Here is a 24,571-nt window from a genome sequence, read left to right on the forward strand (position 1 = left end):
CAACCCAGGGATCATACCTGCATCTACTGCATTGGCAGGTGGATTCTTTAACTCTGAGCTTCCAGAGTAGCATATAATACCATTGTTGCTAAGTCACTTCAGTCGTGTCCAACTCTGTTCGACCCCACAGACAGCAGCCCAACAGGCTCCCCCGTCCCTGGGATTCTCCAGGCAAGAACACTGGAGTGGGTTGCCATTTCCTTCTCCAATGCATGAAAGTGAAAAGTGAAAGTCAAGTCGCTCAGTCATGTCCAACTCTTAGCGACCCCATGGACTGCAGGCTGCCAGGCTCCTCCGCCCATGGGCTTTTCCAGGCAAGAGTACTGGAGTGGGGTGCCATTGCCTTCTCCGTATAATACCATATCATTTGCAAATAGTGACAGTTTTACTTCTTCCTCACAATTTGAATGCCTCTTATTTCTTTGACTTCTCTGATTACTATGGCAAAGACTTCTAATAGTGTGTTAAATAGAAGCAGGGAGAGTTGGCATCCTTGTCTTGGAAGTAAAAGACCTATACTACGTAAATTATAGAATACTGATGAAGGAAACTGAAGACGATGCAAAGATATCCTGTGTTCTTGGACTGGAGAAAGTTATATTGTTAAATGGCTATACTATCCAAAGCAATCTACAGATTTAATGCAATCTCTATCAAAATATCCATGACATTTTTCACAGAAGTCAAACAAATAATCCTAAAATTTATATGGAACTACAAAGGACCCTGAATTGCCACAGCAATCTTGAGGGGGGAAAATGCTGGAGGTATCATGCTCCCTGACTTTAGACTACACAGGAAAGCTACAGTAGTCAAAACAACATGGTACTGGTACAAAGACAGACACATAGATGAAGCGAACAGAACAGATGGCCCAAAATAAACCCATACACTTATGACCACTCTACAACAAAGAAGGCAAGAATATACAATGGGAAAAGGCAGTCCCTTTAACAAATGATGCTGGGAAAACTGAACAGCTACATGTAAAAGTGAAATTAGAACATTTTCTTATGCTGTACAAAAAATATACTCAAGATAGATTAAAGATCTAAATGTAAGACCTGAATCAAAAAAAAATACTTCTACAAGAAAATACAGACAGAATACTCTTCAACATAAATTGCAGCATTATTTTTTTTTTGGATCAGTCTCTTAGGCAAAAGAAATAAAAGCAAAAATAAATAAATGGGAACTATTAAACATAAAAAGTTTTATACAGCAAAGGAAACCATCAACAAAATGAAAAGACAACATACTGAATGGGAGAAAAAAACTGTAAATGCTATGACTGATAAGGAGTTATATTAAAAATAAAGAGCTCATAAAACTCAATGGCAAAAAACAAAAAACTCCATTAAGAACTGTGGAGGGCTGAATAGACATTTTTCCAAAGAAGACATACAGATGGCCAAAATCTCTCAGATTTTGTCTGATTAAGTCTTTCTTTTTTGATTGAAAGATCACTGACTTACAATATTAGCTTCAGGTGTACAACACAGTGATTCAATATTTTTATAGATTACATTCCATTTACAGTTATTATAAAATAATGGCAATATTCTCCTGATAGTTTATCCTTTATATCACTAATCAGAGAAATGCAAATAAAAGCACATTGAGATATCACACCTGCTAAAACAGCTACCATCAAAATGTCTACAAATAACAAATGCTGGCAAGGATGTGCAGAAACGGGAACCCTAGTACATTGTTGGTGAGAATATAATTGGTGCAGCCCCCACGGAAAACAGTATGGAGGTTCCTCAGAAAAAGTAAAAACAGAACTACCATATGATCCAGCAACTCCACTGCTGGATATATATCTGAAGAAAATAAAAACACTAATTCAAAAAGATATATGCATTCCAATAGCGGCATTATTTTCAAGAGCCAATATATGGAAGCAATCTAAGTATCCAACAACAGGTGAATGAATAATGAAGATGTGATTTATACATACAATGGAATACTACTCAGTAATAAAAAAAGAACAAAATTCTACCATTGGCAACAATGTGGATAAACCTAGAGTGTATTATTCTTAGTGAAGCCAGAGAAAGACAAATATTCTGTATGTTACCACTTATATGTGAAATCTTTAAAAAAAAAATGTATATTACAAAACAGAAATGGACTCACAGATATAGAGAACAAACGAATGGTGACCAGTAAGGAGAAGAAAGGGAGTAGGGGCAAGACAGGGGTATAGGGTTAAGAGATACAAACTATCATGTATAAAATAAGCAGCAAGGATAAACCTGTCAGGGGAATATGGCCATTATTTTGTAATAACTGTAAATGGAACATAATCTATAAAAATATTGAATCACTGTGTTGTACACCTGAAACTAATACAATATTGTGAGTCAATGATCTTTCAATCAAAAGAGAAAGACTTTTTCACACAAACAAAATCTGAGAGAATTCACCACCACCAGCCCTATACCATAGAAAATGTTAAAGGAAGTTCTTCAGACAGAATAAAAATGCCAGACAAAAATATGGAGCCACACAAAACAATGGTAAATATGTGGGTAAATATAAAACATTCACAGGAATTAAAAAAGGAAATTTAATTGATTATTTAAAGCAAAAATATTAACAATGTATCATAAAGCTTTTAACATATAAATGTAAAATGTACAACAACAGCATGCAGAGGAAGAGGGAGGAGATAGACATATACTGTTTACGGTTCTTAACTGTATATGTGAAGTAACATGGTCAGAAAAAAAGTGCCTCTCACTGAAGATTCAGTGAATGGAACATTTCAGACAGAACTGAAAATGAGTATAAAGACTTGAAGGAAGAAGTACAGCTGGGGTGTATGAAGATCAGTAAAGAGCTATGATGTCAGGAGCTGCCTGAGGCCACAGGAAAGCAGTTAAGAGATGAGGCCCAGGGGACTTCCCTGCTTGTCCAGTGGTTAAGACTGCCTTCCAAAGCAGGGTGTGTGAGTTCAGTCCTAGTCCGGGAGCTAAGATTCCACATGCCTTGTGGCCAGAAAACAGAAACAATGTTGTAACAAATTCAGTAAAGACTTTAAAAACAGTCCATATTAGAAAAGACAAAGGATAAGGTCAGATCATGGTAGGCCATGTAAGCCATGTTAATGACTTTGGAAGGTTTAAAATACCCAATGCCAAAGTAAAATAAAGGCAATTTATTACAGAGCAGTACTTAAATTTTAATCAGAACTCAATCATCATGTCTACTAAAAATGCCAGAAGTTAAAAAAGGGAGAGGACTTCATAATTGATATGGTAAACAGATCCCTACTCATTAGAACCCCTAAATTATGCCCCTGAAGTTACTTCACTAATTCACAAAGGTCATATGAAATTGATTCTTATGGATAATTATGTTCAGGAGGATCTTCTGTCTCATGATATGAAGTACTGGCTACACATAAATGTCAAGAGCCTAAATCCTCAGTTGGGGCAGAAGGGATGAGTACGTTATCCAAAAAGAGAAGTGCCAATTTTGTCCACCTTTCTTTTATGTGTGTGAGAGTCTCTCTCTCTTTCAGTGTTAAATACTACTAAAATGATAAACAGAGGGCTATACAAAACACAAAGAATATGTTGAAAAAAGAACTGCATCAAAAACATAAAATGATCCTTAAAAATTGAACTTGAGAATTCTGTTAATAGATGAACAGAATTAAGAGAATTAACAGAAGTCTCAAACCTAGGTTTTTACTTAATTAAAAATTATCAAACAAAAAAGTACTTGTTTCCTCCCTTAATAGCCCTTTGATTAACGTCCTTAAGTAGTTGAAATGGAGTATCTGATTTAATATCCATCCTCACCAGGACATAAGCTCCAAGAATGCAGGCAGCGTGCATTTCTGGCTCCCTGGTATCCAACACATTGTCTGACCCACAAGCGGTAATATATGTGTGGCAAATAATTGGATCCTGATAACACTATAAGATAGTAATTATTACCTTTTCATGATTGCAAATGCTGAAGCAGCAAATTTAAGTGTAAATGATCAACATGGAATCTACTATAAAGAATGTCAGTTATAATAATAATAATAATAAAAGTAGTAATAATAAAAACAGCTGATATTTACTAAAGCAACAATCTCAGTAATATGTGAGATTGCTTTACATGATTTATTTCATTTAATAACCACAATAATTTTATAAAGTAATAATAACATTGTTTCAATTTTATATATGGGTAAACTAGGGCTTATAAAAGGTAAGTAATGTCTATGGTCACATAACTGGTGTGTTTGGTATCTGAACCTAGCATCTGACTCGACAGTCAAAAAAGGAAGGAACCTGAGGTAAGGAAGCTATAAGCAGCTGCAATGAAATTTGGGAGCTAGGAAAATTCTACAATCTGAAGCAAGTGATATGAGAAAACCTAGAACTAGAGTAGAATTATATATATACACACACATATATATACACACACACACATATATATTTAGTACAACAGTGTCAGTGACACTGTATTATTTCCCAGTATGTATCCAGGGGTTCTCATCTCTAGGATCTAATGCCTGCTGATCTAAGGTGGAGCTAATGTAATAATAATAGAAATAAACTGCACAATAAGTGTAATGCACTTGATTCATCCCCAAACCATCCCTCCATCCCTTTCCCCAGGATCCATGGAAAAACTGTCTTCCACGAAACTGATCCATAGAGCCAAAAAGTTTAAGGACTGCTGACATATTCTACATTTGAGAGGATCATTTCACATCCTGACATTAAGAAAACTTTAAGTTTAAAATAATAAAATGGATGGAACCACTAATATGACCTTATATATCTTCTTTTATAAGTAAGAATCTGAAGACAAAGAGGTCAAAGCATTATACTAACAAAGTCAGTAAGAATCAGATCACCTGTTTTTTAGTTCCTTTAGATTATGTTGCCTCTTAAGATTATTTTTACAGGGCCTACTTTCTAGCAGTATATAAAGCTCCTAAAATTAAGGGGCTTCCCTGGTAGCTCAAACAGTAAAGAATCTGCCTGAAACACAGGAAAGCTGGGTATGATCCCTGAGTTGGGAAGATTCCCCTGCAGAAGGGAATGGCAACCCACATCAGTATTGCTGCCTGAAGAATTTCATGGACAGAGGAGCCTGAGGGGCTAGAGTCCATGGGGTCACAGAGTCGGACACAACTGAGTGACTAACACTTTCACTTTTTCAAAATTAAGAGGCATCCAGTATGCAGCATTTTACCTTTTCCTTGAACTTAAAATTTGAATCCTAAATATTAACTGTCATGAGAAATAAGACACCCAAGAGAAATAAAACAATCACAATAGCAAGTGAGATCCAAGGTTTGCTATCTGATTCTCATGATCACAAATTACCCAAGGAAAGATATCACAAACATATGCATTTCTAGTATGTGAATACAGACCATCACACAACTTCCTCTGAATGAAATAGTCAGAGTCAGAATGAAATAGTCAGAATGAATGAGACAAGAACTTTTAAAGAATCACACTATAAATCACTCATAAGAATATTATTTATTTCAATAAGCTATTACTGGGATAAAAACACTCTTACTTCCCTTTGGGGAAAATTTTTCAAGGAAATAACTTTTCCTAGCTTCAGTAAAATTTTGTATCATATAAATATAGTAACATCTCAAAGATACCTGGATATTGATATACTCTGGCTCATATTATATGAGCCAGTGCATTCTCCCATTAACAGACTGTTATAAACCAACCATTTGAAATATATGTTTTAAGCTGAATAAGCCATTTTAAGCTGAATAAAAATTATAACCATTACTAAAAATTACTCACAAGACTAATAATTAGTCTGGAATAAAGTGGTTTTTCCCTTCCATAGAGTCCCTCTGTTCTTTCTCCTAAGTAGGTTCTTTTATTAATATTACAAGATTTAATTAATAATTATAGATGATATCTTACTGAGAAGAATAAACAGAAGAAAGTACATCAACACCAATCATTCTGAGCTGTTTTGACATTAAAGTATAACATTGCTACTGGCATTCAAATTCCTGATTTCTCAGGAAAAATGACACATTCACCCAGTAATACATTTATCTTAATCTCCAGAATCCTGAGTTCAAAAAATTCCAAGAGTAAATATATACTATATAAAAATTGCATGTATGGCATTTATAAAACACAGCATATAATGTTGTACACATGAAACTGATATATAATGTTATAAACCAATGTTACCTCAACAACAAGTAAATTTTAAAAGAGAAGTTTTTTTTTTTAAGTTGTTTACCAACAGGAAATATGACCTACTTCAGATGTATATAAAACATTAATGTTCACCAATTCAATTCTATATGCTGTTGTAGGAGAATATAACTCAGGATCAAAGGTACTGTGAGATAAGTATCCATGAGTCTCTCTATCTTATAAACAGTAAAACTACAATATAATGTGCATTAACAAAGGTAGTTGCTTTTAACTATATATTTAAAAGTTAATGTAACACATAAAAGAAGGGAAATGTAAAAAAGAAAGATTTTTAAAATGGAAAACAGTTGTCACTGGTTGAATAAATGATGTTAAGAACACACTTTAAAATTTCTTCCATTCAAAAAAAGAAAAGCCAGAAAGAAAAACACCAATACAGTATACTAACGCATATATATGGAATTTAGAAAGATGGTAACAATAACCCTGTATACGAGACAGCAAAAGAGACACTGATGTATAGAACAGTCTTTTGGACTCTGTGGGAGAGGGAGAGGGTGGGATGATTTGGGAGAATGGCATTGAAACATGTATAATATATATGAAACGAGTCGCCAGTCCAGGTTCGATGCACGATACTGGATGCTTGGGGCTGGTGCACTGGGATGACCCAGAGGGATGGTATGGGGAGGAAGGAGGGAGGAGGGTTCAGGATGGGAAACACATGTATACCTGTGGTGGATTCATTTTGATATATGGCAAAACCAATACAATATTGTAAAGTTAAAAAATAAAATAAAATTTAAAAAAAGAAAAAAAAAAAGAAAAGGCTTAACTCTAAAATGAAGAAGCTGATAAGATTAAAGTTTGAAAAGCTGTAACAATAGGAAAAGCACTTTGGTTCCTCTAAAGAAGGGTAGAACACTACCAGTATGCTAAATGCAAAATATAAGATTTCATCATCAGTCTTTACTATGTACGGCCAAACAGGAGAAAGGCTCGGGCCAGCTCTTGGACCAGTGCCTTTTTCCTTTCCTAAAGTAGGCTGAGGACTTACCTGTTGGCTCAGTGCTAAAGAATCCACTTGTCAATGCAGAAGATACGGGTTCAATCCCTGATGCAGGAGGAGCCCACACACCGCAGAACAACTAAGCCTATGCCCCACAACTACCACAGCCATTAAAGCCCCTATACCCTAGAGCCCGTGCTTCCCAGCAAGAGAAGCCACCACTACGAAAAGCCTGCATACCGCAGCCAGAGAACAGCCCTGACTCTTGGCAACTTGAGAAAAAAAACCGTGCACCAATGAAGTCCTAGCACAGCCAAATATAAATAAATACATTAAAAAAAAATTAGAAATAAATTTTTTAAAAACTAGGTAAAAAGGAAAGGGTTTAGAGAGATGAGGAGAGGGGAATCTAGTCTCACTGTCAGGGTGAACTTTACACAAAAAGAAAAAAAAAAAAAAAGAGCAAAATGCCCTATAAAGGAATAAGTGTGATGAGGCAGGCCACCAGCACAAATGTATCTAATCTGATAAAAGGGGAAGGAAACTAGCTTTGATTAAATATCTGTCATGTGTTATTTTAAGGAAAAACACTTGGTTTATTTGAATACAGTCTTGTTTTCAAGAATGAATTTCACTGCTCTCTAAACAGTTCCCCTTAAGTCTTACTATTATTCACTCTCCACTGTATTTTCAGATGATTCTATCTGCATTTGTATCATTAAATAGACTATGCTATGAAATAACTGCTGTGCAACTACATCAAGAACTATTTGCTCTCAACTTTTTAAAGCATTTTCAACAGTCTTCTATCTTGAGAATATTATCTCCATGTGCTGTGCTTAGTCGCTCAGTTGTTTTGGACTCTTTGTGACCCTATAGGCTGTAGCCCACTTGGGCTACAGGCTCCTCTGTCCATGGGGATTCTCCAGGCAAGAATACTAGAGTGGGTTAGCCCTGGGATAGCCCCAACCCAGGGATTGAACTCAGGTCTCCCGCATTGCAGGCAGATTCTTTACCATTTGGGCCACAAGGGAAGCCTATCAAAATGTGTCAGTATCATATTATACATGTTTTAATGCCATTCTCCCAAATCATGCCCCCCTTCCCTTTCCCATAGAGTCCATATAAGAAACGAATTGCCAGTCCAGGTTCGATGCAGGATACAGGAAGCTTGGGGCTGGTGCATTGAGATGACCCAGAGGGATAGTATGGGGAGGGAAGTGGGAGAGGGGTTCAGGATGGGGAACACGTGTACACCCGTGGCAGATGCATGTTGATGTATGGCAAAACCAATACAACATTGTAAAGTAAAAAAAATAATAATAATAAAAAAAATTTTTTTAATGTGTCAATATCTCAGCAAAGTGATTTTTGGATTTCTGTATATTTTTGTTCCATAAATGAAACAGCATCATATTTTAAAAACTGAACCACTGGCTCTCAGGGATAAAAATACTCCAGTCATTGGTATGATCAGTTGTCAACTGGCAGAACTGTGAATACTTCAAGGAATACTTTCACGATTATAAATTATACTGAGATCTACAAAATCTGAGATACACAAGTTTTCAATACCAATACTTTACATTTACTTCAGTACTTACATTATACTCAGACACTACTCCTTTATAAACTTCATAAAACTCTTCAACATTAATCCGATCCATGTTAAACTGTATTTTAAAAAAAAGAAAAACATAAGTCAACCAAAAAAATAGAATGAATCACACTTAGCACTCAATATTTATGTTCTCTTAGACATATTTTCTTTAAAATTTAAACCCTGAAGAAATTAGTCTTTGAAGAAGTATTAAAGTTCAGTCCATCAATAATAAATTATTGTTTATCAAAAATAAGAATTTATTTGTAACATTTATTGAGTATTTAATATATCAAGCATTGTTCCAGGTGCTGTTCATGTACCATCTTATTTAATTATAACAATAGCCCTACAATGTAAGTAATGTTAACATCTCCAATTTACGAATGAGGTGAAGACTCAGTGGGGTAATATAACCTTCACTACCTGGCATTCCATCTCAAATTGTCTGATCCCACTGACTGGGCTCTCAACTACTGTAATCTATCTTATTGAAAAAAAAAAACCTCATTCTTCATACAAAAAAGACATAGGCACAATGTAATTTTGTTTATCAATAGATCAATGGCAAAAGAAAGCAACATTACCAAAGAAAATTTCTTCAAATTTTGTAGAGGGGCCTGGAAATAATACTCTTATCCTCCCAGGCATTCAGAAAAAGCCCTTAGTTAGTCTGGCTCATAATAAAGCACTGATACCATTCATCTGAAAATCCTACTATTCTTCAGAAAGAATTGTCAGAGTATGCTAGTAAGGTAAAGCTACAATGACTCATTCTTATCCAGGCTGGATTCAAACTTAAAAATAAAATTTCATTAAGTTCTAGAGTTTCAAGAACCAAAACTTTCAATTTTTAAAAATTAGACACAGACTTTTGTTTTCCTCCCTACTTTGTCCTTTTATTGTTGCCAGGATTGAAGATCACGGAGCTTCTCCCTACCCAGACAACAGTTTAAACTATTTATTTTCATAGTTCAGTTCAGTGCAGTCACTCAGTTGTGTCCGACTCTTTGTGACCCCATGGACTGCAGCACAGCAGGCTTCCCTGTCCATCACCAACTCCAAGAGCTTGCTCAAACTCATGTCCATCGCATCAGTGATGCCATCCAACCATCTCATCTGCTGTTGTCCCCTTTTCCTCCTGCCTTCAATCTTTCCCAGCATCAGGGTCTTTTCAAATGAGTCACTTCTTCGCATCAGGTGGCCAAAGTATTGGAGCTTCAGCTTTAGCATCAGTCCTCCCAATGAATATTCAGGACTGATTTCCTTCAGGATTGACTGGTTGGATCTCCTTGCAGTCCAAGGGACTCTCAAGAGTCTTCTCCAGGACCACAGTTCAAAAGCATCGATTCTTCAGCACTCAGCTTTCTTTATAGTCCAACTCTCACATTCATACATGACCACTGGAAAAACCATAGCTTTGACTGCTATGGACCTTGATAGCAAAGTAATATCTCTGCTTTTTAATATGCTATCTAGGTTGGTCACAGCTTTTCTTCCAAGGAGCAAACGTCTTTTAATTTCCTGTCTGCAGTCACCATCTGCAATGATTTTGGAGCCCCCCAAAATAAAGTTTCCATTGTTTCCCCGTCTGTTTGCCATGAAGTGATGGGACCGGATGCCATGATCTTAGTTTTTTGAATGTTGAGCTTTAAGCCAACTTTTTCACTCTCCTCTTTCACTTTCATCAAAGGTGGTGTCATCTGCATATCTTGAGGTTACTGATATTTCTCCTAGCAATTTTGATTCCAAATTGTACTTCATCCAGCCTGGCATTTCACATGATGTACTCTGCATAGGCAACACAGCTATTACAGGGAGGGAACTTGTTTGATTTCAATATCTTATTCAATATTCATATAACTTCTTATATTACTAATATTATAAAATAATAACCGGGTGAAAAGTGAAAGTAGTAGTTGCTCAGTCTTGTCTGACTCCTTTCAACCCCATGAACTATAGCCTGCCAGGCTCCTCTGTCCATGGAATTCTCCAGGCAAGAATACTGGAGTGGGTTGCCATTCTCTTCTCCCGGGGATCTTCCCAACCCAGGCATCAAACTCTGTCCTCCTGCATTGCAGGTGGTTTCTTTACCATCTGAGCAACCAGGAAAGCCCAATAACAAGGTATAATTTATTAAATATTTGGTAATTTGAACTGGAAATTCTTCAAAGTATTGTGTAGCTTTAATTTATTTAGTGCACAAAATAAACCATAGCGGCAAATAATATTATCATTCTCTAGTTGAGAAAATTGAAGATAAGAATGGTTAAAATCTGGCCAAGTTTATAACCTACAAAGTAGAAGATCCATGATTCAGAAATAGGGTTTACTGATTTCAAAAATCACAATGATTCTGATTGCCATTAAACTACCATGCCTCCCCCATAAATTCAATTAATCTTTTTTAAAACAAATTATTCTTTCTTTTCCACTGAGCACTTACTATGGGCAATCACTATGCTAGGCTGTAAGCCTAGAGTTAGATTAATGTTTAATTCTAAAATGTTCACACTGATTACTACTTAAGCAGGCTTAGATCCCATAATCCTGTGGCTGACTACATCACCAAGCTAATACTTTGAGAACGCTGTTGCTATCAATTTCATTACAGTCCTGGGCAAGACTCTTCAAATATTAAATTTCTCATTTGTCTCCAAGCTGTGCCTGATAACTTTGCAAACTAGCTGATACATCTAATCTTTTCTCATTTTATGAGCATTCCCACCAATCTGGGATACAAAACAGGCAGAACCCCAGACAGTGCCCTGACCTCTGATCTGGGCTGATGCAGACTTCATAGAAATCAAAAGGAGTTCCTTTCCAGAGAAAGAGAAAATAAACTGGTATGAAAATTCTTTCCGGAACTGGTAATTCACTACCATAACAACACAAACTTGCTGTTTTTCAAAAACTGTAAAATGCAAATTATTAATTGGATTCCTATAATAATTGTACCAATTTATCTGTCAAATGCAATGATAAGTGTACCACAAAGACACAGAAGAGCTCTAGAGAAGTTAATATTGTTTCTTCAGTGAAGGGTTTCCTGGAAATGTGTCAGCAGGGCGATTTTGAATGATTGTGGACTCCGGAGGCTTATTGGTGTGACTGCCAAGAGAGGGGCTGAAATGTGCTAACTCTAAAGATCCTGAGAGAAAGTCCAGAAACCAGCAAAGGTCCTGGTCAGGGAAAAAGCCAAATTGATTCTCTTCTTAGTCACAAATCCAGACAACAAAATTTCATTATAAGTACTTAGCTTAAAACTATTTCTTGTTTGGAGGAATTAAATGCATTGTTTCAGTGTGCATTTACTTTGCAACTAAAGTTCCAGGAATTATATAAATCTGCTTTATAAGCTTAAATTAGATGTACCATTGGACAGTTAGCTCTCTGTGAGAGATTATACTGGTAAAATCATTTCAAAAATATTTTTTACTAAAAGTTATCATGTTCAACATATCTTTTTGCTTTTAATGTGTTGAGTTCACAAGTGCACAGAGAAAATTCAATGTAAAACGTATTAAAGCATACTGTGTAAAAAACACACACACACACACAGTTCATCAGTAAGTTAATGACTCTTGCAAACTACCTACCATCTGCATAGCTGAGATTTCAAAACCTGCATCTCGGATAGTCATCAGGATCTTTCCCAGAAGTCCTGAAAATACAGAACAAATAAGTGCAAAAATACAAAATTTCTAAGGCATTTTAGCTTTATAGAAATGCAAATTTTCTATATCAAAGTATTTTGCTTAAACACTTGGGCTTCCCTGTTGGCTCAGACAGTAAAGAATCTACCTGCAATGCAGGAGACCCAGGTTTGATCCCTTGGTTGGGAAGATCCCCTGTAGAAGGGGGAATACTCCAGTATTCTCACCTGGAGAATCCCATGGACAGAGAAACCTAATGGGCTGCAATCCATAGGGTCACAAAGACTTGGACAAGATCGAGCAACTAACACTTGCTTACACTATGTAAGAGTGAATCACACAAACCTGCCCAGGAAATCTAGGCCTCTAATACTGTGACCCCATTTGATTCAGTAACCCCATTTGATTTTGCAATCCCAAATGTTTAGTAAAGTGCTTCAGGAATATTGACAATCACTTTTTTCAGTTTTGAAAACTATTTTTTAAATTTATTTTTAATTGGAGGATAACTGCTTTACAATGTGGTGTTGGTTTCTGCCATTCAACAACGTGAACCAGGCATAAGTATTCATATATCACCTCCCTCTTGAACCTCTCTCCCAGTCCTGCCCCCAGCCTATCCCTCTAACTACAGCACCTTGTTGAGCTGTGTTATGAAGAAACTTCCCACCAGCTATCTGTTTTACACCTGGTAAGGTATATGTTGCAATGCTACTCTCTCATTTCATCCCACCTTCGCCCTCCCCCACTGTGTCTACAAGTCTGTTCTCCTCAAAACCAATCTTGAAGACTATGCAAAAAACTTTTAAGAACCTGAAGTCTAGTGATATTAAAAACTACAAAAATCAAAGAGTTAAACTAATATTATAAAAAGATGTGGTATTAAAGTACCAGATATGGAAGGAGTCCAAAAGAACTCAAAGGCAGAGAAACGTCAAATTAAAAATGAAGAGGAGAACAGAAGCTTCAGTGGGAAACGAAGGCAGGAAGTAGCTCTTTAAGGTTATAGACAGATGGGATTATATAGGGACAAAGGTATAAAAAGAGACAAGGCATAAAGCTGGGGAAAATGTGAACCTGTGTACACAATAGTGCCTGTGGGTGTGCTCAGACATTTCAGTGTGTGCCTTCAGACTCTTTGCGATCCCATGGACTATAGCTTGCCAGGCTCCTCTGTCCATGGGATTTCCCAGGCAAGAATACTGGAGTGGGTTGCCATTTCCTTCTCCAGGGGATCTTCTGGACCCAGGGATTGAACCCAGGTCTACTGCTTGGCAGGTGGATTCCCAGGTCACTGGTGCCACCCGGGAAGTCCATATACAATAGTAAGAGGTCAAAAAAGAAAAAAGCTAAAAAGGAAAAGAGATTTAACCCAAATTTATAAAGGCCTTGGATGTCAACATGAAGAATTTGGTCTTTATGCCACAAATAGCAATTTTTATAATGGTGGTTTCAGACTCTGAAGGTCTAGAACTGATTTTTCAGATTCCATTCCTGCTGCTCTTGCTAAGTCGCTTCAGTTGTGTCCAACTCTGTGCGACCCCATAGATGGCAGCCCACCAGGCTCCCCCGTCCTTGGGATTCTCCAGGCAAGAACACTGGAGTGGGTTGCCATTGCCTTCTCCAAGGCATGGAAGTGAAAAGTGAAAGTGAAGTCGCTCAGTCGTGTCCGACTCTTATCGACCCCATGGACTGCAGCCTACCAGGCTCCTCTGCCCATGGGATTTTCCAGGCAAGAGTACTGGAGTGGGGTGCCATTGCCTTCTCCATTAGTCTCCTATAAAAATCTAAGTTTCTTTTTTTCAAGTGAACTGAAATTCTTTTTCTCTCTTTCACACATTACACACACAGACACACTCCCTGTTCTGGATCATCTTGATGCTTACCTAATGATCCCAAATAACTAGTATCAGTAACAAATAAGTAGTATCAGTGCCTGAATGTGTATTTTTATTTATTATCTTACTGCTGCCAAATAGGCTATTTTAATCACAGCTGGCTGAGGCATGAAAAAACAAGCAAACAAAAAAGACAAGGACAGATCTATTTCTAAAAAGATACATTAGTACCAACTGAAGGCCAAATGATACAATAGCATGCTGTAGAAAGAAAGCTTTCTCAGAAGTTTCAAGAGTACACTAGGTCCCTGCCAAATGCAGAATACTCAGCGCCATATTCATGTTGAACTTACTGATTTTCCACAAACATCTTTTGTCACATTAACGTTAACCTAAATTTTATCGATTTTATAGTTTTGTTTGTAATGAATCTGTAAACTGTTTTAGTTATACAGCTGTATGTGCAAAAGTTTACATTTATTTGTATATGTGGACATACTTAAGTTACATTATAATTAAAATAATTTATATCAACACTGAGAATCCAGTGAGAAAAATCTTCCTTCATAAGAAACACAGCCAAAAGAAATGAATCACTGAAAATGTGAACAGGAGAATATAGGAAGATTTTTAATGTAATAATAATGGGTGAGCTGGTCTGAAGAAAAGAATAAGAGACGGAAAGAATAGTAAAGGCTGTTGACATCATCTATTCTGCTGATTAGATTTGCATGGTAGAAGTAAAGAAATAAAGAAGTAATGAATATAAGATATTTCAAAAAAAAAAGTAATAAGACTAAAGTGAACATAGAGCATGAAGATGAAAGAATAAAGGATTTGAGACTAAGTGACCAGAAGAATGATAGCACTTTTAAGATGAAAACAAAGCTATGAAACTGAATTAAGAACAAAGATACTGAATTAATTTGTACACAGAAACAGAATTTTAGAGCAGAACACTGAGAAGACAGTATATCCAATGGCAGAAAAAATCATCAAGGAATGAATGAATAAACTCCCTTTATTAAATTGGTAATGTGGGGTCTTCCAATAGATAGACATATAATGAGGCACAGAGAGGTTAGAGTTGAAGTGATGAGAAGAGAGCAGTATTTGTTTGATAAAAATAAGGGGAAAAACAAAAAAAGAGAGAGATGAGAGGAATGAGTTTTGAGAAAATACCTGAAGTGTGGGGACTGAAGAATGAATTCTTCAAATGAATAAAGACATGTAAAAGGACATTTGCAAGAGAATCAATAAGAAAAATATCACAGTAGTATTATAATATGAAAAGGAAAGGAAAATTCTTGGAATATAGGGATCTTTAAGAATGAAAGGAAATTAAGCACCCTGGAAATTAAGATAAATCCGCTGGCTTAAGCAAGATGGTATGACGATATTAAAGAAAGTCCTATCAACAGAGGGTTAGGAAAGAGAAGTTTTGCATGTACATGCTCAGTCATATCCGCCCCTTTTTGAGACCACATGGACTGTAGCTCACCAGACTCCTCTGTCCATGGGTATTTCAGGCAATGATACTGGAGTGGGTTGCCATTCCCTTTTCTAAGGATCTTCCCAACCCAAGAATTGAACCTGTGTCTCCAGCATCTCCTACATTGACAGGCGGATCTTTTACCACTGAGTCACCTGGGAAGCCCCAACCTATTAGTAATCTGTATCAAATAGTCAGATGACATTTGACATTGGACACAGGAGTGATAACCAAAATTTCAAGACTTTTATCAATAGGAAAAATATAGGTAAGAAAAGAAGAAAGTAAATTAATTGTTGGGAACTTAGCCCTTTCACAGGAAGTTATTCCATTTAATCCTTACAGCAATACGCTAAAACGGGGATTACCATCCAACTACAGAAGGAGACTATATGAAGATTTGGAGAAGATAAATAAAATTTGCTTAACATCACAAAACTACTGGATCTCCATATCAGTCTTTCTGCCAGTTTTAATAGGAAAAAAGGAATGTATGGAAGCCTGATATGTGAAACTCACTAGACAATGTGACTTCCTGAGGCAAGTGCCATGTTCATTCTAAGACTCATGGTATCTCAGCCATTAAAAAGAATACATTTGAATCAGTTCTAATGAGGTGGATGAAACTGGAGCCTATTATACAGAGTGAAGTAAGCCAGAAAGAAAAACACCAATACAGTATACTAACGCATATATATGGAATTTAGAAAGATGGTAACAATAACCCTGTGTACGAGACAGCAAAAGAGACACTGATGTATAGAACAGTCTTTTGGACTCTGTGGGAGAGGGAGAGGGTGGGATGATTTGGGAGAATGGCACTGAAATACGTATAATATCATATATGGAACGAGTCGCCAGTCCAGGTTCAATGCACGATACTGGATGCTTGGGGCTGGTGCACTGGGATGACCCAGAGGGATGGTATGGGGAGGGAGGAGGGTTCAGGATGGGGAACACATGTATACCTGTGGCGGATTCATTTCAATATTTGGCAAAACCAATACAATATTGTAAAGTTTAAAAATAAAATAAAATTTAAAAAAAATAAAATGAAAATAAGACTCATGGTATCTCTAGTGACACTGGTGTCACTAGTCTAGCATGGATGTAGCCGGTGGCTGACAAAGATTGCTCACTGAATAACAAAGTTAATAAAAGAAATAGCCAGAAGAAAGAAACAATCATAGCTCTCGGCCTGATGCGAGTCTGAGAAACTCTAAGACTCTTCAGAGCACAGTTAGAAAACACCAGAAAATTGTAAAGGAGTAATTAAAATTAGAGAAGGGAAAAAAATTTTTTTTTAATTTTTGGTTTAACAATTCAAGAAAAAAAAGTTCATGGTGACTTCATGCCACATACAAACATTAATTCTAATGAATTCAAGGTAAATGTAAAAAAAATAAAATAAACAAAATTGCCTGGGAAAACATCTAGATGATTATTCTCTTCTCATGATATAAGTAGCCTTTTGAAAAGGAGAGAAAGAGGTTGGCTGAAAGCTTCAATTCCAGCTCTGAACAGAATCACCCTCCTCCAACATGAAATCTTCTTTCATATCTCTTTCCACATATTTATTCCTTTCTACCTTGGTCCGTTTTTTCCTCTCACTCTCACCATCAGACCACCTTCTAACTCTTTCCCCAGTGTCTTTTGAAACCCTGAAATATTTTGAACAGTCTTTACATCTTCAGTCTCAGCTACCCACCACAAGCTCTTCTTACTCAGAATTAATCTTCATTTTTCACTTACCTACAATCATAACAGGTTAAAGATTTGCCTCCTCTTTTCCCTTGCTATGATTTAAGTTTTTGTGTACTATCTAAGCTCATATGTTGAAATATTAATGCCCAATGTGATGATAGGGGCCTTCTCTGGTGGCTGCGGGTTCAATCCCTGGGTTAGGAAGATCCCCTGGAGAAGAAATGGCAACGCACTCTTGCCTGGGAAATCCCTTGGACAGGGGATTTGGACAGGAATCTGGCAGCCCACAGTCCACAGGATCACAAAGAATCAGACTCGACTTAGTGACTAAACAACAATGGATGGTAGGAGGAGGTTGTGCCTTTGGGAGGTGCTTAAGTCATGAGGTCGGAGCCCTCATAAATGAGATTAGTAAAGGTCGAGATTTTAGATGCATTAGTAAATCAAGATCCAATTATGATATCTATAAGAAAGCAAGTTTAAATATGAAGACACAGGTAGGCTGAAAATAAATGGATGGAAAAAGATATACCATGCAAACAATAAGTATAAGAAAGCTGGAGTGGTCATATTAATTTTAAATAAAGTAGAATTTATGAAAGGGGTATTATACAGATAAATGTCCTAAGAAGTATTCAAACACAGAACTTTAGACCGACAGCTGAAAGAAAGTGGATATTCATGACAAAAAGAGCATACAGCAAATGTATGGAGAAGAAAAATAGCAAGGTTCTTTTGGGAAAGGGGAAATGAGACAGGAGAGAGCATAGCAGAGGTGGCAGAAGACACTGGTAGAAGGACTCTTGGACCTTATACAGAGGTTTGAATGTCATCCTATAGGCCAAAAGTTCCCCAAACTTTTTGGTTTCATGGACCTCTTCTTAGAAATTATTAAAAATTCTAAAACACTTTTATGTACTAGGTTATATTGATAAATATTTGCTGTATTTTAAATTAAAACAGTAAATTTTAAAATATTTATTAATTTAAATATAACAAAAATTCTTTACATTTTAACATAAATACAATTTTTATGAGAAAAATGACTTTTCCAAAACAATAAAAAATTAGAGAGGAGAGATAGTTTCATGTTTTAAAAAATCTCTAATTTCTAATTTAACGAAAAGCAGCTGCCTTCTCACATCTGCTTCAACTTTCAGTCTGCTGCTCTGTGTTGTTTGCTTAAAATATGTAGATTTGGGTGGAAAATGTAGTATTTTAATAGTCTAATAAAATTTTATATATTCTTCTTTCTTTGACAAGAAGTAGTTTCTTAAAAGCTCACTGCAACATATAATTTCAAACTTCTACCAATGAACGTTTTTTAACCTTGTTACACTAAAATCCACTGGTCTATCTTATACTCTGTATTAATCTTCTATCCTTGCATGATTTTGTAACATTATACACATTGTTTGGAAAATTCTATTATGCAGATCTTCCAAATGCTGACTCTACTACACAACATCGAAAACTTGTCAAATACCAATTTCATCAGAATAGTCTAAGTATTGGGAAGCTGTTCAAGATGGTGCATACAGTTTTCCAAACTCTTAACTCTAATTTTCACTTGTAATTTTATCTTCTTTTGGATTTTTATCTTGAGCAACAATTATTTCCAGTTGTCACTTCTTTTAAATGACAGGCTTATTTTAAAGAAAATGCCAAATAGCCTTATCTGAATAACCATAGATGGTCATTCTTTCAAGTAAAAATGGTACAACAGCTGTATATGTATTTCTCCTAAAGATAACATTACATTTCAATATGGATCAAAACTGCTTTATGCATACTTCCCATTTCTTCACACAGAATATTATAAATATTTTGACTTGAGGGTCAAAACTTAAGTTAATAATTTTAACTGTTTCATCAAGGATATTCTTAAGTGAAAGCGGCTTTTTAAATTTTTCTGCAAACACAAGATGGTTAAAAATATATTGACCACTGGTACAGTCTGCTACCACTATCCTGATCTTTGCTGAGGTGCCAGCAGTTTTACACACCATTGCTTCTGCACCATGGGTCCAAATGTCAACACATTTTAAAACGCAAATAAATGCTTAGTACTTATGAGATTTGGTCTCGAGGATACCTGAAAAGATCTTATTTATAATAATAAAGAAAAATTTTACATGATTACATAAGAATCCTGATGTCAATATGAAAGTCGTATTTATTTATTTTGTTTGTTTGTTTGGTTTTTTTTTATGAAAGTCATATTTAGTCCTATGCATTCACCAATACAAAGAGAAATATACAATCTAGTATAAATCTATAAATCACATTAAACTATGCCCTGTAGGTCATATTTACACATTGAACAGAATAACTCTATTCACAGATAAACCAATAAAAATTATAGTCCAAGCAGCCCTGACACTGTGCCAAGAACAGTCAGACATGAGTTCAAGGGTACTGCTTTTTTTAATATTCAGTTGGTTATGCGCAGAGGCATGATAAAGAGGCATTTAAGAAAACTGTTCTGTGTTTAACAGCTTGAAACGACAATCAATAACCTTATGTCCTTTACTTTGTTCTAGACAGAAAATGTTCAGCTGACTAAACAAATGACAATAACTATGTAAATAAGGTAACAAACAACAAAAAAGGTACAACTGCATGCTCCACAGCAAACATGTTCAAAAGGGTCAAACAAAGCAGGTGCTTATTTGGCTGGTGTTTGCACAGTTAACTTGTTTTTTAATAATTTGCTTATAACTCCACGAATGCTACCTAAATGTTTTGAATGTCAAATCGCCTCTCCATCTCCACTCCTCCTCAGTTCATATCCTGGTATCTTTCATCTGAACTGTTCTAAAGCCTTTTTAATAAGCAGCCACCCTCCATCCAGTCATCAACAATACATCTATTACTTCATCTTTCTAAAAAGGCTTGCTTCTCCTGGGTTTAGGAGCTTCCTACCCTCTCTTAGGAAAACTAAACCATTTGACTGGAAAGGGAATTGCCATCTTCTTACATGACCCTATAACCACAAGCTTCAGCCAGCGGTCAAGAAGTGGAGGCCAGACCTAAACAAGGTCAATCATAGCACTCAGCCGGCTGGGCCAAACCCAGGAATGGGCCGAGAATTGGTACAATTCAGAGTACCTTCCCTGACCCAATCAGACTTCTGCCCTGGAATTTCTCAGCTAGAGTCAGGGGAAAAACAACTCTTTCCACTATGCTTCTAAGTATATGAGACTCTCATTGCTGGCAACCCAACCTCTCTCCCGAAGTGCTATTAAAAGCTAATCTGCAAGCATTAAACTGAGTCAAAAGCCAGAGAGAACAAAGATACTGAGCAAGTCTCCCTAAGCCAAACTCAGCCCCTTATCTACTTCCAGCACTATCCTTAAATGAGACAAATAGGAAATTCAAGTTGGGTTTCTGTCAGCTGTACTAACAGTGTCTTCATCAAGCCCCCTTTTTATATGAGGTGATACACTGTAGCCTGAGGGAAAAAAGGCTATAGCCGGGTGATAAAGAAGAAACAGTACATTTTGAAAGCTGCAGTACTCTGATGTGTGCTTTCTAATAAAAAAATTAAAGTCAGCAAATATCTTAGAAAAAAATCATAAGCATAGGCACATAATCAAAAACTGAAATTTGAAGATTCCCCTTCTGTCTACTAGGGCTTCCCCAGTAGCTCAGACAGTAAAGAATCTGCCTGCTTATAAGAGACCTGGGTTCTATCCCTGGGTTGGGAACCTGGAGAAGGGAAGGGCAACTCACTCCAGTATTCTTGCTTGAAGAATTCCATGGACAGAGAAGCCTGGTGGGCTACAGTCCATGGGGGTCGCAAAGAGCAGACACAACTGAGCAACTACCACTTCTGTCTATAAAGTTCATAAATGATCATGGTTGGAGAGTGTAAGAAAAGTAACTAATGATAAATATTCAGGTACACTGAAGTCCAAACAGTATTTTTAGAAATAGTAGACTTAACTATTAAAAAAAAAAACAAAACAGATTGGAACCAAATAAGGGAAATAAAATTGCAAGGAAACTGAATAAAACAGGCACTTTAACACCAATTGGTATCAATAAAATAAAAAGGACAGTAAAGATTTTCATTCAATTTAAATCATATAACACAACATGGTTTGCATCATTTGGAAGAAAATAAGGGCATCAGGATTATATGATCCAGGATGGATGCATAAGTGTCACATAAAGTACCCCAGGGGCTTCCCAGGTAGCTCAGTAGTAAAGAAATTTCCTGCTAATGCAGGAGATGCAGGTTTGATCTCTGGGTTGGGAAGATCTCCTTGAGTAGGGAATGTCAGCCCACTCCAGTATTCTTGCCTGGGAAATCCCATGGACAGAGGAGTCTGGTGAGCTACAGTCCATGCTGTCGCAAAAAGATTTGGACACAACTGAGCTCAAACTGAGCGCACACTAGGGACCCTAGGTCACCAAGGCAAGTATAATGAGGTCCTAATATAATGTTTTAAGACTTTTAGGGGCATGAAAGCAGCAACATGATGAGAGTCTTCAGGACTGAGACAAGCTTCTCCCAACAGTTACAATGAAAACATGGCTTGAATTCAAAATGGAAATAAACGTGGGGTTTTTTTCCCCAGTTTTAAATAAATACATAAATTGAAATACAGTATACATTTTTGAGAATCTGTTGTTTCTCCCTCCAATCTGTACCTGGTCAGGGTAAATAAATCACTGTTAACAGACCTGCCTTCGTTTGGTTCTGTTATCTGCTATCACCCCTGCAAAAATGGGCTCTTAGACTGAAAGGCACCCCTTATGTGTTTCATTAGGATTATATTGCTCATGATAACCTACAGTTGAAATGAGTTGTTCTATCTGTACAGCTGCCAAAGAGGAGTAAACGTGCGGCACACAGAGAGGACGGTTATCGGCAATGACGACACATGAGATATTTGGCCAGGGACCAAGTGTGCAATTTGCTCTCCAGGCCACAGATGTAAGGGCTGGTGAACACTTCAGTCTGAAGAGCCATCTCCTTTGCCTATATCAATCTAACCTCTCTACAGTCTCAGTTTCTTTCCTCGTCTGTAAAAGGGGGTAATACCTACCTCACAGGGTTGTCACAATGATTAAATGTGTCTGAATATGTAAAATTCTTAGAACAGCCAGTGGCAAACAACAGCATTATTAGGTAATGTAAGCAGCAGTAGAGACTTCCCTGGTGGCTCAATCAGACATGACTGAGCATCTAGCAGCAGCAGGGTAGTAGTAGTTGTATAGTCGCTAAGTTGTGTCCGACTCTTTGCGACCCCATGAACTGTAGCCCACCAGGCTCCTCTGTCCATGGGATTTCCCAAGCAAGAATACTGGAGTGGGTTGCCATTTCCTACTCCAGGGCATCTTACCAATCCAGGGATCAAACCCATATCTCCTGCATTGGCAGGTGGATTCTTTACCACTGAGCCACCAGGAAAGCCCCAGTAGAGTAGTACTAGAGCCAATAATCACCTCAGTGTGTTAGGATACACATCTGGGCTTATACAATTAGCATGAATTTAATTTTCAGCAGTACTGTTAAAATGCAAACATTCTGTTAAACTGGACATGGAACAGCAGACTGGTTCCAAATTGGGAAAGGAGTGTGTCAAGGCTGTATATTGTCACCCTGCTTATTTAACTTATATGCAGAGTACATTATGTGAAATGCTGGACTGGATGAAGCACAAGCTGGAATCGAGACTGCCAGAAGAGATATCCATAACCTCAGTTATGCAGATGACACCACCCTTATTGCAGAAAGCGAAGAACTAAAGAGCCTCTTGCTGAAAGTGAAAGTAGAGAGTGAAAAAGTTGTTTTAAAACAACATTCAGAAAACTAAGATCATGGCATATGGTCCCATCACTTCAAGGCAAATAGATGGGGAAACAATGCAAATAGTGACATTTTCTTGGACTCCAAAATCACTGCAGATGGTGACTGCAGCCATGAAATTAAAAGAAAGATTAAAAGCTCCTTGGAAGAAAAGCTATGACCAACCTAGACAGCATATTAGAAAGCAGAGACGTTACTTTGCCAACAAAGGTCTGTCTAATCAAAGCTATGGTTTTTCCAGTAGTCATGTATGGATGTGAGAGTTGGACTATAAAGAAAGCTGAGTGCCAAAGAACCGACGCTTTTGAACTATGGTGTTGGAGAAGACTCTTGAGAGTCCCTTGGACTGTAAGGAGATCTAACCATTCAATCCTAAAGGAAATCAGTCCTGAATATTCATCTGAAGGACTCATGCTGAAGGTGAAACTCCAATACTTTGACCATCTGATGCAAAGAACTGACTCACTGGAAAAGACCCTGATGCTGGGAGATTGAAGTGGGGAGGAGAAGGGGACAACAGAGGATGATATAGTTGGATAGCATCACCGACTCGATGGCCATGAGTTTGAGCAGGCTCTGGGAGTTGGTGATGGACAGGGAAGCCTGGCGTGCTGCAGTCCATGGGGTCATAAAGAGTTGGACATAACTGAGCAACTGAACTGAGCTGAGCCACAAGGGAAGCCCCAGTAGAGTAGTACTAGAGCTAATAATCATCCCAGTGTGTTAGGATACACAGCTGGGCTAATACAACTAGCGTGAAGTTAATTTTCAGCAGTACTGTTAAAATGCAAACATTTTATATGTTCTATTTGACAGGAGACTATTCTGTCACAGACACACCTCCAGGAGACTAATGCTAATGGTCATGTCACAGTGAATGAGATTGATGCAGTGACTGTGAGAAGCAGATAATAGGGTCAGCTCTATACCCAGCTAGAGCCACAATAGGGCCTGGCAACCCCACTGGTTCTCAGAAGGAAAGCCACTGCTGTCTAAGCCAGTCATGCCTGGCAAGCACCATGATAAATATAGGAGGAAGTCTGAGCAAGAAAAGAAGGAAGAAGAGGGTCCTTACACTTGACAAAGCAAGGCCTCTCTCTCTGACTAGGAACTCCTAGAAATATATGAGGTGAACTGTGTAAAGAGCTTGAGTTCTGTCTTAGTAGATGAGTATGTATATTAGTGAAACAACTTCTATAGGTTCATAAAGAATATGTACAGCTTTAAGTAGAATTTGAAACAAACTTTTGCCTATAAAAACCTCTGCAAGGGGAAAAAAGACAA

At 37.1% G+C, this 24,571-nt stretch overlaps 1 protein-coding gene across 8 annotated transcripts in view; it reads right to left on the minus strand.

The window, feature by feature from the left end:
* NME7 (NME/NM23 family member 7) overlaps positions 1 to 24,571 on the minus strand; it is a 245,919-nt gene that overhangs the window by 128,472 nt on the left and 92,876 nt on the right. For 7 of the 8 annotated variants that reach the window (XM_059875437.1, NM_001015656.1, XM_015475076.3 and 4 more), the window contains 2 exon segments: positions 12,376 to 12,440; positions 8,781 to 8,849 (listed from right to left, as the gene is read on the minus strand). The exons of the other annotated variant lie outside the window; for it this stretch is intronic. In XM_059875437.1, the coding sequence (XP_059731420.1) occupies positions 8,781 to 8,849; positions 12,376 to 12,440 (134 nt within the window). 8 annotated transcript variants of the gene reach the window in all.

Source organism: Bos taurus, chromosome 16, assembly GCF_002263795.3.
Source record: "Bos taurus isolate L1 Dominette 01449 registration number 42190680 breed Hereford chromosome 16, ARS-UCD2.0, whole genome shotgun sequence".
NCBI lineage: Eukaryota > Metazoa > Chordata > Mammalia > Artiodactyla > Bovidae > Bos > Bos taurus.